Here is a 12,771-nt window from a genome sequence, read left to right as displayed (position 1 = left end):
AAACCTTAAATCAGACATACTTAACCTCAAAATAGTTGTGATATTTTACCTTCCTGCTTTGTACTACAAATTCATTTATTGGTTTATAAAGAATATAACCAGTTTATGAAAATATCCCTTATAAGAAGAATAAGGAAACCAGTAAAAGTGATAAACAACCACATGGAAATTATGTCTGATTTCTTCTTCTCCATTTTATTTTTACCTTTTTTCTTTGAGATGGAATCTGACCATGTTGGCCAGACTGGGTCTTGAACTCCTGGACTCAAGCGATCCTCCCACCTCGGCCTCCCAAAGTGCTGGGTTTTTGGTGTGAGCCACTATGTCCAGCCACTGCCCTCCCCCGTTTTAGAAATGATAGATACAGTAACGCAACCTTGCAAAAAGATTCCTTCAAGTTTTTCAATGTTTTTTTAATAAAACAGCATCAATTGCTGAAAGCATTATGACCTTTGTTATGCTACATAATACTGATACAAAATGTGAATAGTTCGAAGTTCATTATATATAATATAAGGCTTTAATATATTACATTTGTTTCTACATAAACAGACTATAAATATATGTGCCATAGCATGTCTTACAGTCATTGTTCCCAGCATTTCACACTATGGTACCAAACAAAAAACACATTTTCTTTTTTGAAAAAAAGACAGAACAAGGACAAAAATCAGTAGAAACAGTTCTATATGTTAAAAGTCTAAACAATACAATAGATGTTATAATTTGGGCTATAAAGTAATTTTGAAGTCTGGCTAATAATCATTCAGCGAGTTAACAAACCCAATCAGGTTTACTGGAGTGGAGAGGCCAAATAACTAAAATACTGACGGGGTGTGGGGTGAGAGTGGGTGGGGGACAGGGGAAAGAACAAAAGGGTAAAATCCTTCCTGAAACTTTGACACCACACACAGCTTGACACTGAACCTCCCGCATTCAGTCTCAGACATATCACATCAAGACAGATATGAGGGTATTCATCCAGAAGAAACCAGAAGCTGGTTTGTGCAGTCAGAGCTCTTCAACGTGGCAGGGAGCCTCGAGCTGAATGTCCTTTCTTTGTGGTATTCTGAATAAAGGATCAGTCTGGGAGACAGGGAGCCAGAGCTGCATCATTTCCTTCCTGGGCCTTGGCCAGGAGACACGTAAGGGTCTGGAAGGAACTCTCATTAGGAGTCGGAAACAGCACAAGGAACTGTCCTTTAGCCCAAATGCGAAGAGCACGCAACCTTCTAAAACCAGAAACCCCATCTGAAGCCTTTACATTTCCGAACAGACCCCATGCCCACCTCCACCAGAGCCAACACAATGCATTTGCAGGCTCCAGTACTCCCTCAAAGCAAGCTAACGTTAGTCTTCCTTTCTATCAATCCAAATTCCACACTAAGGCTTGGCTTGGGACCGACATCCTAAGCAAAGCCTCTCGGAGGGCCTCAGCCCTGCAAATCCTTCCCATCTTCAACACCTCAAACACTTACATTGCCTGGTTTATCTTCTAGTTTTGCAGCAGTGTCAACTCCCCAGGTACTGCTACTTCTTTGAGGATGGGGCCATTTCTTGAACGTCTTTGTTCTAACCCATGGTGAGACCCATAGAAGGGAGCATGATAAATGCTTTATAAATGAATGAAAAAGAGGATCAGGTCAACACTGGGAGAAGACACAGACACATTGTTGGGTCATAAGCCTCTTCCAGGATATGCCTAGAAGACTAGCTCCCTGCGGTCCGAGGTCTTTTTTTGTTGTTGTTGAAATGAAAATCAAATGCGGCTACTTCCTAGTGGTGGAAAGAACAACACTTGAAAATCTGAGCAGCACCTCTCATGTGATGTCCAGGAGTTGGGGGCGTGGGTGCTTCCTTTTAAACAGGAGGCGAGCTCAATGTGGTCCCCGAGTCAGGCTGGAGGATCTGGGCTGTGCTGCCGGCTTGCACTCCAATCTCTACCAGCTTTAAAAGTTCTGCTTCCTCACTGGAGTACACAGTGGTGTCTGTGTCATCGGAGTGATATCCCGACTGGTAGCCGCTTGTCTGGTTTGAGCCTTCAGATGCCACAGACTCCCTGCTTTTGCTGGGCATTATTCCACTGCAGAAGAAATAGCAAACAAATGAGTTGGCAGAGAAAGGACAGTTCTTTTGCTTTTTACACTCACCCCATTCCCAACTCCATATGGGCTGCCATCTCCCTGGAGACCCCAGCCGCCTATCTTTCCCAGTTGTTAATCAGCATATCAGGTTTACAGGGATAAGGTCTATTTTCAGGTACTCGCATGAATTAATAGTTGCAGATAAGTTCTCTTATTCAGGTCCAAGTCTTTCAAGCCTCAGATGAGATGAAAGGCAATTCTCCTGAGTTATGCAAAGGCCCCAACCCATGGAACATGTTTATGGTCTCGCAGATTGACAAGTTTGTATACAGTGACAGGAGTCAAAGGGCCACTTGCATGATATTCAAGGAACTTGGGATGTTCTGAAATTTCACTTGTGCTTTTCCCATTCTGGCAATTTGGGAACTACGGGGCATGTGTATGGTGGTGATAAAGCTCTTGAGCAACTTTAAGCTTTAATAACTTGAAGCATGTGTGCAATCAAGCCAGATATGTCAAATACTGCTTTTTACTCATCAAAATCACATTCCTTGGAAGGACTGAGGACCCCAGTCACTCAGCAGCAACCAGAGAATGTTTTCAATGGCATGGAATACTGACAGATGGTAATCATGTCAAAGCTTAGAAATGTAGGCAGTGTTGATCTAAAACTGGAGGATTTACACTTTCACAAGCCATTCTAAGGTGTTTTTTCCCGGTAATAGGTGTTTTACCCAAATTCTTGATGTTAAAAACTGCAAAAAGAAATTTTATTAATCCACGTTTATATACAGTTTAAAAGTTACTTCAAATAATGAGAAATATAATTTTTTCTTTCAATTCAACCCCAATAAAACTACTGTAGATGTCTTAAGCAATGGCATGGTGCTTGGCACATACTTGCTGAATAAACATTTTTTGAATCGATGAATGAAACATATCATTGACTTTCACAGTTTCTTACCTTGGGCCTTAAAGAAAACAATAAAATAGCACAATGGTACATTTTAATGTGTTGGGCTTTTTTTCTTTTCTTTTTTTTTTTGGTATGAGCATTATTCAAAATCCCATAAGTATTCCCATTTTATGTAAAAGTTAGATTATAAGCAAATCAAAACCTCTCCTGTTCTTACCTGTAGGTAAGAATACCCTAGCAAATAAACTCCAGCAAATAAATAACTACTCTTATCCTATTATTCTTATAAATATAAATTTTCATTTATTTGTTATATTAAGAGCACATGCATGTATTCAAGACAACTACAAATTCCTACTGAACCACAGAGTGGAGATTATATTTAAAACCAATTTTAATACTTTTCACTATAATTAAATACTAATTCAGACAATAATATTTAAATGTCTCAAAAAATAGATATTGGCTCATTTATATGTCATACTTCTTAAGCACAGATGCACCCATTTGTATACAGGCTTAAAAATTCTTGAGTCCACTAAGATTTTAATCACATTGACAGCTTTAGGGATCACATCCAATGACCTTTTCATTTAGTCAACACCATACAAACTACTGACCACAGTAAATATACTCAGAAATTCCCTAGTATTCATGAATCCTCATAAAAATTGACCAAATCCTTTAATTTATTTAAGACTATTTTTAGATTTGTCACTTAATTTTATTGTGTGGTTTGTTTCCATTTTTTATTTGTTAAATTGATGCTAATTTCTCCAACCAACAAAGACCCCAGAGGGAAAATTCTGCACTTACATTGAAAGTCCTAAGCTTCTGCCAAAAATTTTTATTGAAATTTGTCTTTTTAATGTGGCTGAGTCTTACCCAAAAGAGGGAGCTAATTTGGTTCTGTCTTCCAAAGTTTTCAGCTCTTCTGAGGCAAGAACCATACCACTGTCCGTCTGGCTGTCCTTTTTAACAGACAATGAGATGGCACAATTAATTGAGCGTACACAATGACCAACTATTTAATTAAGCTGATTTCTCAACCCATCTATCATGTCTATCAGATAAGGTCCTGTGGAAGAACATAAAGGTATCATAGTCACAAATTGTCCAAGCTACAAAAGGAAGCAACTGCTTCCTATGAGTAGACACAGGCCAGGGAGGAGAGAACATTTACAAAGCAGCAGCTGAGAACGCCTGTTACCATCAGTCTCTTCACCGTGACACTACTTCCACTTTAGTGAAATTGGTCAGAAAGCTACACTGTCTTGAACCTCGTACCAGGGGCTTTACTTACAAAAAAACCAAAGTTCCATCTCATAATGACCCCATAATACACACACTCAAGGACAGCCTTCTAATGAGGCCCCAAGACTTTAATGCTTAGGCTAATATTTATCTAGCTAGTGTTTCATCCTTTGTATTATTTCTAACACTATTTTTAAAAGTGTACTTACATCTGGGATTACTTTTATTTCTGGTTCTTCTAATGGGATATCTTCAAATGTTTTTACACTCACAGGCCGGCTCTTTCGCTTACTGTTCTGCAGATACTGACTGCAAAAGAACAAATATTTATATTTTACTGGTGGTATATTTGGCTGCAAGATACCACAAGTGATACCTAAGTTCATTATCTTTCAGCCACAAGTTTAATAGCAACCTTCAAAACATCCTTTAGAAAAACAAAACAAAATAAAAATCTTTCTCTGCTAGCACACATGGAAAGCTTAATTTCCTGAGAAACTCCATTTAAAAGTATAATATAACTAAAGAGTCTCGATGAGCCTGTTCTTTTGAATTCTACTTCTGAGGTCCAGTCCTGGACTGAAGACAACAACAGCAGATGGAGTGATCAACTGCCTTCTACTTGGCTTCCTGATTGCCTGGGATTCCTCCAGTGGGCTCTGGATACATTACCGAGTGTTTCACATCTGTCTGACCATCTCCTGGGAAAGGTTTTCTGGATAATGCTCACAGAGCAACCGTTCAAGGAAAGATGGGCAGAGGAAACATCTGAAGGTCTCCTAAAGAATACTGAACCCAGCAGTGATTTGAAGGCAATCTCTTCCTCCTCCATGTAACAGAAGCTTAGTGTGCAAAGGGAAGGTGGGCTGAGTCTCACTGTCCCCTGGTTTTAGCCTCTAGAGTTGCTGTCTCAGGAAAGAGCAGTGGTTTGAGAGTCACAAGATATTTTGCCTATTTCAGAGTCTACCACTGACTGCAGAAACTTGAGAAAGTCATGAATATTTCCGTGCCCCTCTTGTCCCATCTGTAAGATGTGTTGGCAGTAGCACTCCCACCCTAGCTCACAGGGATGTTGGGAAGATGAACGACATGGAGAACGTTGGGCTTATTGTTCTAAGGAAGAATAATGATTCTCAAACAAAGCTCATTTTCTTCCTTTGAATTCCAAAGCTTCCTTCAGGAGTCCAAAGAATAAGACTTGTCAGAAAACAGATCCTCTCCTTCTTGGGAGTGCTCCTTCCTGGTCATTTGGCTTTGGGTGAGTCTAGGTGATCCTATCAAAATCGCTTACAGCCCAAGTAGAGTGAAAGACCCACCAACTCAGAAAATACACTCTTCATTCCTATACCAGCCTACTTCCCACTACAAGCAGCCCTCTGGAACATGTTGTATAGACCTTGGGCCAAATGAGAAGAATGGAAATTGAGTCTCTCTCCCCTACCCCAAGAGGCTGGCTCCTCCCTATACAGAGAAGAGAGAATGAGATTTACTGGTGACATCCTCACTCAGGAAACTCCACAAGTTAGAGGATATGATATACAGGGTGCAAGGTAGCCTGCTTTCTCATAAGTCCAGCCCCTAAAAGTAATGGTTATCAAAAACGACTGGTACCGTAGTCAATCATTCCTTCATTCACTTGTTCAGGAAGCCCCCGCTGATAATCTGCCACATGCCCAGCACTCTGCCAGATGCTGTTTAAGCAGCATCTCATGTCTTGCTTACCACGGTACCTCTTAGGGGTGAGTATTACTATCCCAACTTTTCAGATGAGGAGCCCGAGGCATAAAAAAGTTGAGGAACTTATCCAAAAGCACATAACTGGAATGTATGAATTATTATTTTGAGGGCAATGAGGAGCCACTGAAGGGTTTTAAGCATGGGATTGACAAGATCAGATCTGCCGTGTAGAGAGTTGACTCTGGATTGGAAAGGGTAAGACTAGAGGTGTAAGGCCCATGAGAGGGATACTGCACTTCCTCAGGAGAGCTTGGCTAGAAAAACGGAATGCCCATGGGGTTTGGTGATGTGGGCTCATTCTAGAGATATCTAGGGGATAGAATCAACTAGAATTGGTGAGTTTGGACGATAATTCAGTTGCCTTAGAGAGGGCAGCTCCTTAAATTCTGATTCCAGCAATTTTTTAAATGGCATGATCCTTTCACGATTGACAAAGCATATCCATGGACAATGGATGCCTCTGTTCCTCATAAGACAGAGAAATAGATCTTTTAACTATTTCCCCCTTGCAGATGAGGGAGCCAAGGATTAGGGAGAAAATGGCTAATAAAAGGCAGAACTGGGACTCAAACTTTGACCTTCAGATACCAAAGCCCATGTGAACTTTCTGTTTTGTTTTCCTCTACTCCATACAGACTCCCTTGGAAGAGTATCAGGAGGAAAAGGAAGAAGAAAACAGCAGACACGATTGTTCAAGCCTTTATTAAGCACCCAGTATGTACACAGTGCTGTTCTCTTGTCATACAGTGGGCAGGGTGGGGGGTGTAAGCGTCAGGTATGAAACAGAAAAAAAGTACAGAAAGGACAGTCCCACTTCAAGCAGTCTAATGGCAGGGTCAAATTCAGGAATACCTAGCTAGCAGGCTATCCCAAGCATCAATCTACAAGGGGCATTTAATCATCACTAACAATTAGCCAAAATGGAGAAAATGGCATGCACCAAGACCAAAACCAGTTCTCTAAAAGAGAACTGCAAAGAAATTTCCGATAAGCTGCTTGATGTGGGAGGTGAAACTCCCAGAGAAAATGACAGAGCAATGGTAGATGGTCCCCAAACTGCCCTCAAAGAAAGATGAGCCCAGTGGGTATGTGCTTTCTTGCAGGAAGCATGCAAACTTGAGACCAGAGCTGATCCACAGGGGAAATTAGAGACAAAGCTAAGTCTAGACGTAAGTGGTCCTTTCCCCACACACTTTTCAGCCTTTTCTCTAAATAAATGCTAAGTAAATATTTTTCATATGGTTTAAAGGGGCAACAAATCATGAGGCTAGCTCCCACAGTGATATCTCTGTCCAGCTCTATTTATAATGCAACGGAATTGAAAATTAGAAGGAGGAAGCAAGTGAGAAAGACTGCTCAGCTATTGTACTTGGCCAGAAATGCCTAAGAGGATGGAACAAGCCCCTTGAGAAGTACCCCAGCCTCAACTCCTTCTCCCCAGAGACGCAGAACCCCAGCAGAGGAACAGAATGAAGCATGCCGTGTGCAAATGCCTCTATCTGCTTTTCTTTGAAACCAGATGATTAAAATGTGACCGTGAGTTTTATTTTTAAGGAAAAAATAAAGGTGGAGGAGGTTGAGAGGAGATGCAGACAAAAGATTCTAATTTCCATTTTATTTTTCAAATTATGGCTGGATAAAAGAGAAACTGGACTGGAAAAACCAATTCAAAAATCACAGAAAATAGGAGCCAGGCCTGTGCTGGCGGTGCGGTGTCACATTTGTCCACGCTTCTGGGGATAAACGTTAGCAGTCCTTTTATAGATCCAGCATCGTATTCGGTGCTTCCATTACCCAAACATGACTTCATCTCCTGCTCAGCACCATATGCAGAGCACCCGGCGAGCCAGGAGGCTGCCGACTCAGATCATCACTCGATCTGGTCACAGGAAACACATGGAATATAGTTCATGATCAAATGGCTTTCTGATAAAGGGGGAGGCAATAATAGTGTGTGAGAACAATTGTCACACCAAAAGGCCGGCTGAACTTGCATTGGAAACGTGTAAACACAGGAGAGGAACCCTAGTCTCATTTTGTTACTGTTTCTCTCTGAGGGCCCCCCTTGGCATGGGAGGAAATAGCACGGACTTAGGCATCCGAGGAACTGGATTCATCTCAAGGATGTGATTTTAAGCGGCTCGCTTAATAGGATCTTTTACTGAGTGCTTTCAAGGGAGAGGTGCTTAGAAATAGATTTTATCTTACAACTCTCAAAACAGCCATTTCAAATAGCACCACTGGCCTTGTCTCATTTCACAAGTAAGGAAACTGAGGGAGAGGCTAGATAATTCACCCCAAGTCACACAGCTGCTAAAAGGCAAACTCGGGGGTCCTACTCAGCTCTATCTGACTCTAATACCTCATCTTTAACAACAATTTTATACTGCCCTCAGGTAATAGAATTGAGCCTCGTGATCAACAATACATCCAAAAAAAAGATCATTGTTTCTACCTTGCCTGGCTCTGAGTGTTTCGATACGGGCAGCATCTGATAATACATGGCAAAGTTCTTTAAAAATATGCCTAATGCTTTTGGCTTCGGTGGAATGGTCAGCTCACTTGCTGGCTTCTAAGCTTTCTTCCTCCTCAGTGTTCCTGCTGCCCCGCATGACTCTAGGGGGCAAACTGTTCACGAGTTCCCCTTAGCATTCCCTGCCATGTGGCAACCTGGCCAAGTTCTGGACATGAGAGAGCTCCCTGCCCTCGCTGCAGCCCGGCACACTCAGGCTGGCAGGCTGGACCCGTGCTGTCAGGGGCTACAGTTAACGAAGGAAAACGCCCAAAGGGGCTGGTAAAGAAACAAAGCAAAGTGAAGCAGTCTCAGCCTTAGTAAAAGGCAATTTTAATATCATATTGTAGAAAACCACACCAACTCTTTCCTTATGCACAGGTGCTGGGAGAGAGAAAAAAGAAAGCTGCCTTCAGAACCCCTCTGCAAATCAGGAAAGGACTGCGGTGCATGTGTTTTAAATAAGCCCAGACATCCCATTATGCAAATACAATGCTGAAACTCAGACTTGGGAGGGGCTTCTGAGATGCAGTGTCCAGTCTAATTCAGGACACAGACCCATGGCATTCTGTACCCGTGCCAGAGAGCCATAAGTATGTTCTCATGCATGCACAGAACTCTTCTCTTCTGAATCTCTCCTAAGCCATTTAATTCACATTAATAAAAGCGTACATGGGGATAATTTAAATGCAGATGTCTTTGTAAAACTGGTCTCTTTATTCTGGAGATTAACAAACTGTGGCATTCCAGCTATTGCAGCTGCAGGGCTTGAAATTCTTAAAGGCAATGCTGTGGCAGCAGCGTGGGCTACAGATGGGAGGAAGCACACCTACCCAGACCCTCTTGCAGGAGCATTCCCCATTATGTTAGCCTCAGGGCTAAGGTTACGTGGAAGTGGGATAACGCAGTAGCCTTAGACAAGGTCTTCCTTCCACTTCCAATCCCCCTCCCCAAGATGGCCTTGAAGTCACCCTCCCCCAGGGGATGTTAGGCCATATACACTACCTGATTCCTGCTGTGTTGTCATAATGGAATTTGGGGTCACATACTTCCTCCTCCTCCATACAGGAAACAGGTGAGGTGGGCAGAGAGAGTCCAGAATCCTCTTCCATGCTCAAAGTCTCTGATATCGGAAGAACGATGTAGTCCTTGCCATCCTGAAACAATAAACACAGAAGACTGTTATTATGGCTTCTGTTCTTCAAGTGCCTTTTCATGAAAAACAAAGGCCACAGGGGCTTCTTGGCTACATGGGGTGTGTGGCTTTCATATCTGAACACAGAACTTTAAGACAACATTACAAATCATGCATCAGAAACAAAAGGGCATTGAAATGGAAGGTACATTACAGGAGAGAACTAAAAACAAGATGGGTAAGGAGCCCACAGGGAAGGCAGTTACAATGAAGAGAACGCAGGCTGTGGTCAGAGAGGTAACAAGAGAACACACGGAGCTACGGAGAACAAAAAATCGCTCCTTCACAAAGCCCTAACCACACAAGCAAGCACTTCAGAGGGCATGGTATCCAGTGTTAGCCTCCACATTTCAAGGCAATGGAAAAAGTGATGACAGTCTAAAGAAAAGCAATAAATCGGTAAGAAAATGGGTCTTCTGAGAAAAGTTTGCACAATTGAATAGTATTGCATCTAGAAAAAGAAATAAAGGGCTATTGGATACCTGTAAATGTTTGGGAGGTTTATTGATAAAAATAGAGCTGATCTAGTGTCCCCCAGCTGTTCAAAAGAAAAGAAAGAGGAAATTGGCTTCCATTGCAGTAAGAGGCATTGACTGGAGATTAAATAACGTTCTGATAGCAAAGCCTACAACTCCAAGACCTTCCAGTGGAAGTTAGAAGAGCCTGGGATGGTACCAAGGCAGAAACCATCTCTTTTGCATAGCTTAGATGTGTTTTTGCCTGCAGAATTTATTAAAATTTCTTGAAATTTCTTCCATTGTTGATCTTCTGTGGATCAACCGGATATTTGTTGGTTTGTTTCAACTTTAGAAGAGCATTTGAAGATATAACAAAGAGATAAGTAGGTAGAAATCAGAGTGGTCTGCTCCCAGGTTAGAAATTAGAATCCTGTCTGTCTAAAAGGGTCATTACAGCTTTTAGAAAAGCATTGTTACTCTGATGAAGAAGAGCACAGTAGATTGTTCAGTGCTGAGAGGATGACATGGTGGCCATGAGATGACAGTTCAGGCAGTAGGGGAGCCCTTGACATCTAAGTACTTTTTGTAGAAGCTTCTTGGATACAGGTGACAAACCTGCTGAGCATTAGCTTGCAAGAGATTTCCCAAATGCTCCACCAACTCTGAAAACGTGGGTCTCTGACTGGGCTCCCCATGCCAGCAGTCCAGCATGGTCTGGTACCTAGAGCAGCAAAACACTGATTTCATTAAATGCCTCTTTCTTCCGGGATGCTGAAAATAAGCACTTAAATGAATACACATTTATAAAGAGCCCACCCCCAGTTGAGATGCTAAATAGGGATACAAAACTGTATAAGACACAGAGCCCCACACTCCAGAGGCTCAATGTGTATAGAAAAGAAAACATTAAAAGCAACATCTAGTAAAAACTAACTGGTTGCTTTGAATAATAAAATTCTTTTCAAGAAGGGATGACTCCATGCTTGAAATTACCAAGAAAGGCCTCAAAGTAAAAGCAGGACACTAACTGGGCCATGAAGAAGGTTTAAATAATGGAAAGACTTCCAGGCTAGGAAAACTTGTGAGCAAAGAAAGAGAACAGAGGAATACTTCTTAAAGTCTTACATTTCTGGTGTAGTATAATCGGGGGCCCTCATTCTAGTTCCTTCTTTCAATCGCCTACAAAATTCTTCATCAATCTTTACCCCAGGATATGGAGAAGCACCTAGAATAAAACAGGGAGGAGCCATTCTTTGATTTTCTCTTATAGAAAGCCCTGAGCCTGAGTCTTGCACATCCTCATCACCTATGTATTTATCTTTTTGTTTGTTTGTTTTCAAAGCTTCCAGGAAGTTTTACCTGATAGATGTGAAGTACAGGAGAGAAAAAGGCAAATTTTGTCATTCTCTTTGGAGTCTGGATGGAAGGACAAAGAGAAATGACTCACCTAAGGAAAATATTTCCCACAGCAAAACACCAAAAGACCAGACATCACTCTGGATTGTGTACACTCTGTCAAAAATTGTTTCCGGGGCCATCCATTTCAAAGGGAGGCGAGCCTACGGGATAGAAGACAAGGACTCAGAACCCAAATAAGCAAATATATGAAGAAAAAACTTCCTTTGTTCCTGAACACAGGTCCTGAAGCTCACTACGAGAAATTTTGTTTTTTTTTGTTTGTTTGTTTTTTGAGATAGAGTCTCGCTCTGTTGCCCAGGCTGTAGTGCAGTGGTGCAATCTCGGCTCACTGCAACCTCTGCCTCCTGGGTTCAAGCAATTCTCCTACCTCCGCCTCCTGAGTAGCTAGGATTATAGGCATGAGCCCCGCTAATTTTGTATTTTAGTAGAGATGAGGGTTCTCCATGTTGGTCAGGCTGGTATCGAACTCCCAACCTCAGGTGATCCACCTGCCTTGGCATCCCTAAGTGCTGGGATTACAGGTGTGAGCCGCAGCACCCAGCCAGTAGTTTTAATTCTGTTACTTAACAGAGCACTGGGTTCATGTTTGAAACTTACATCTCCTTTTCTGACGTAATCTGGGTCTTTATAGATATCCCGGGCCAAGCCAAAGTCACAGATTTTAACCACGTTCTTCTCTGATAAGAGGATATTTCGTGCTGCCAGGTCCCTGTGGATACACTGTAAAGAGAATTGTGTGTGCATTAGTTCTCAGCACAGCTGATCTCTTTCACATCTGTTGTGATCTCATGCTTCAAAAAAAATCCCACATCAGAAAGCCAACTGATTAACAAGGACTGGGTTAGTACCTTTTATCAACACTTAAGTAAAAAACTCTGTGAGCTTTGCTGAGCCACACATCTGCTTATTCCATAAACAGCCCCAGCCTTTGGAGTTAAATAATTAAGTTATAATATGATGATGGAATCATAAACAGGCTTCTGTAGGACACAATTAAAAATGTGTTTCTGGTCACATCCACACATCCCTTTTGCCTGGCCCCATATTTGGTTAAAAACGTGTTATTCTAAGGAGGTCCCAGAATGGCATTTATTATTGGAATGAATGCACGGAAATCAGAAACAAGGGGCTCTCATTGGTTTAGTGCTCTTTGTTGGTTTCCCCCTTCTGTATGAAGCTGAAGCCCGACTGGCTCT

The 12,771-nt window shown here is 41.9% G+C and overlaps 1 protein-coding gene across 4 annotated transcripts in view; it reads right to left on the bottom strand.

Annotated features, from left to right (window-relative positions):
- Positions 1 to 388: 388 nt before the first annotated feature.
- KDR (kinase insert domain receptor) overlaps positions 389 to 12,771 on the bottom strand; it is a 58,586-nt gene continuing 46,203 nt past the window's right edge. The window contains exons 23-30 of one of the 4 annotated variants that reach the window (XM_017540254.2): positions 12,173 to 12,295; positions 11,604 to 11,715; positions 11,282 to 11,381; positions 10,772 to 10,877; positions 9,509 to 9,660; positions 4,464 to 4,563; positions 3,886 to 3,971; positions 389 to 2,083 (exon numbers count right to left, since the gene is read on the bottom strand). In XM_017540254.2, coding sequence (XP_017395743.1) covers positions 1,861 to 2,083; positions 3,886 to 3,971; positions 4,464 to 4,563; positions 9,509 to 9,660; positions 10,772 to 10,877; positions 11,282 to 11,381; positions 11,604 to 11,715; positions 12,173 to 12,295 — 1,002 coding nt within the window. In that variant the 3' untranslated portion in view covers positions 389 to 1,860. Of the gene's footprint in view, positions 2,084 to 3,885; positions 3,972 to 4,463; positions 4,564 to 7,617; positions 7,871 to 8,526; positions 8,888 to 9,508; positions 9,661 to 10,771; positions 10,878 to 11,281; positions 11,382 to 11,603; positions 11,716 to 12,172; positions 12,296 to 12,771 lie in introns of those variants that run through there. The other 3 variants (XM_017540256.2, XM_017540255.2, XM_017540257.2) reach the window with 3 other exon arrangements.

This window comes from Cebus imitator, unplaced genomic scaffold (assembly GCF_001604975.1).
Source record: "Cebus imitator isolate Cc_AM_T3 unplaced genomic scaffold, Cebus_imitator-1.0 Scaffold124, whole genome shotgun sequence".
Classification (NCBI taxonomy): Eukaryota; Metazoa; Chordata; class Mammalia; order Primates; family Cebidae; genus Cebus; species Cebus imitator.
Note: the sequence above shows the minus strand (reverse complement) of the source record. Positions and strands in the feature narration are given on the sequence as shown.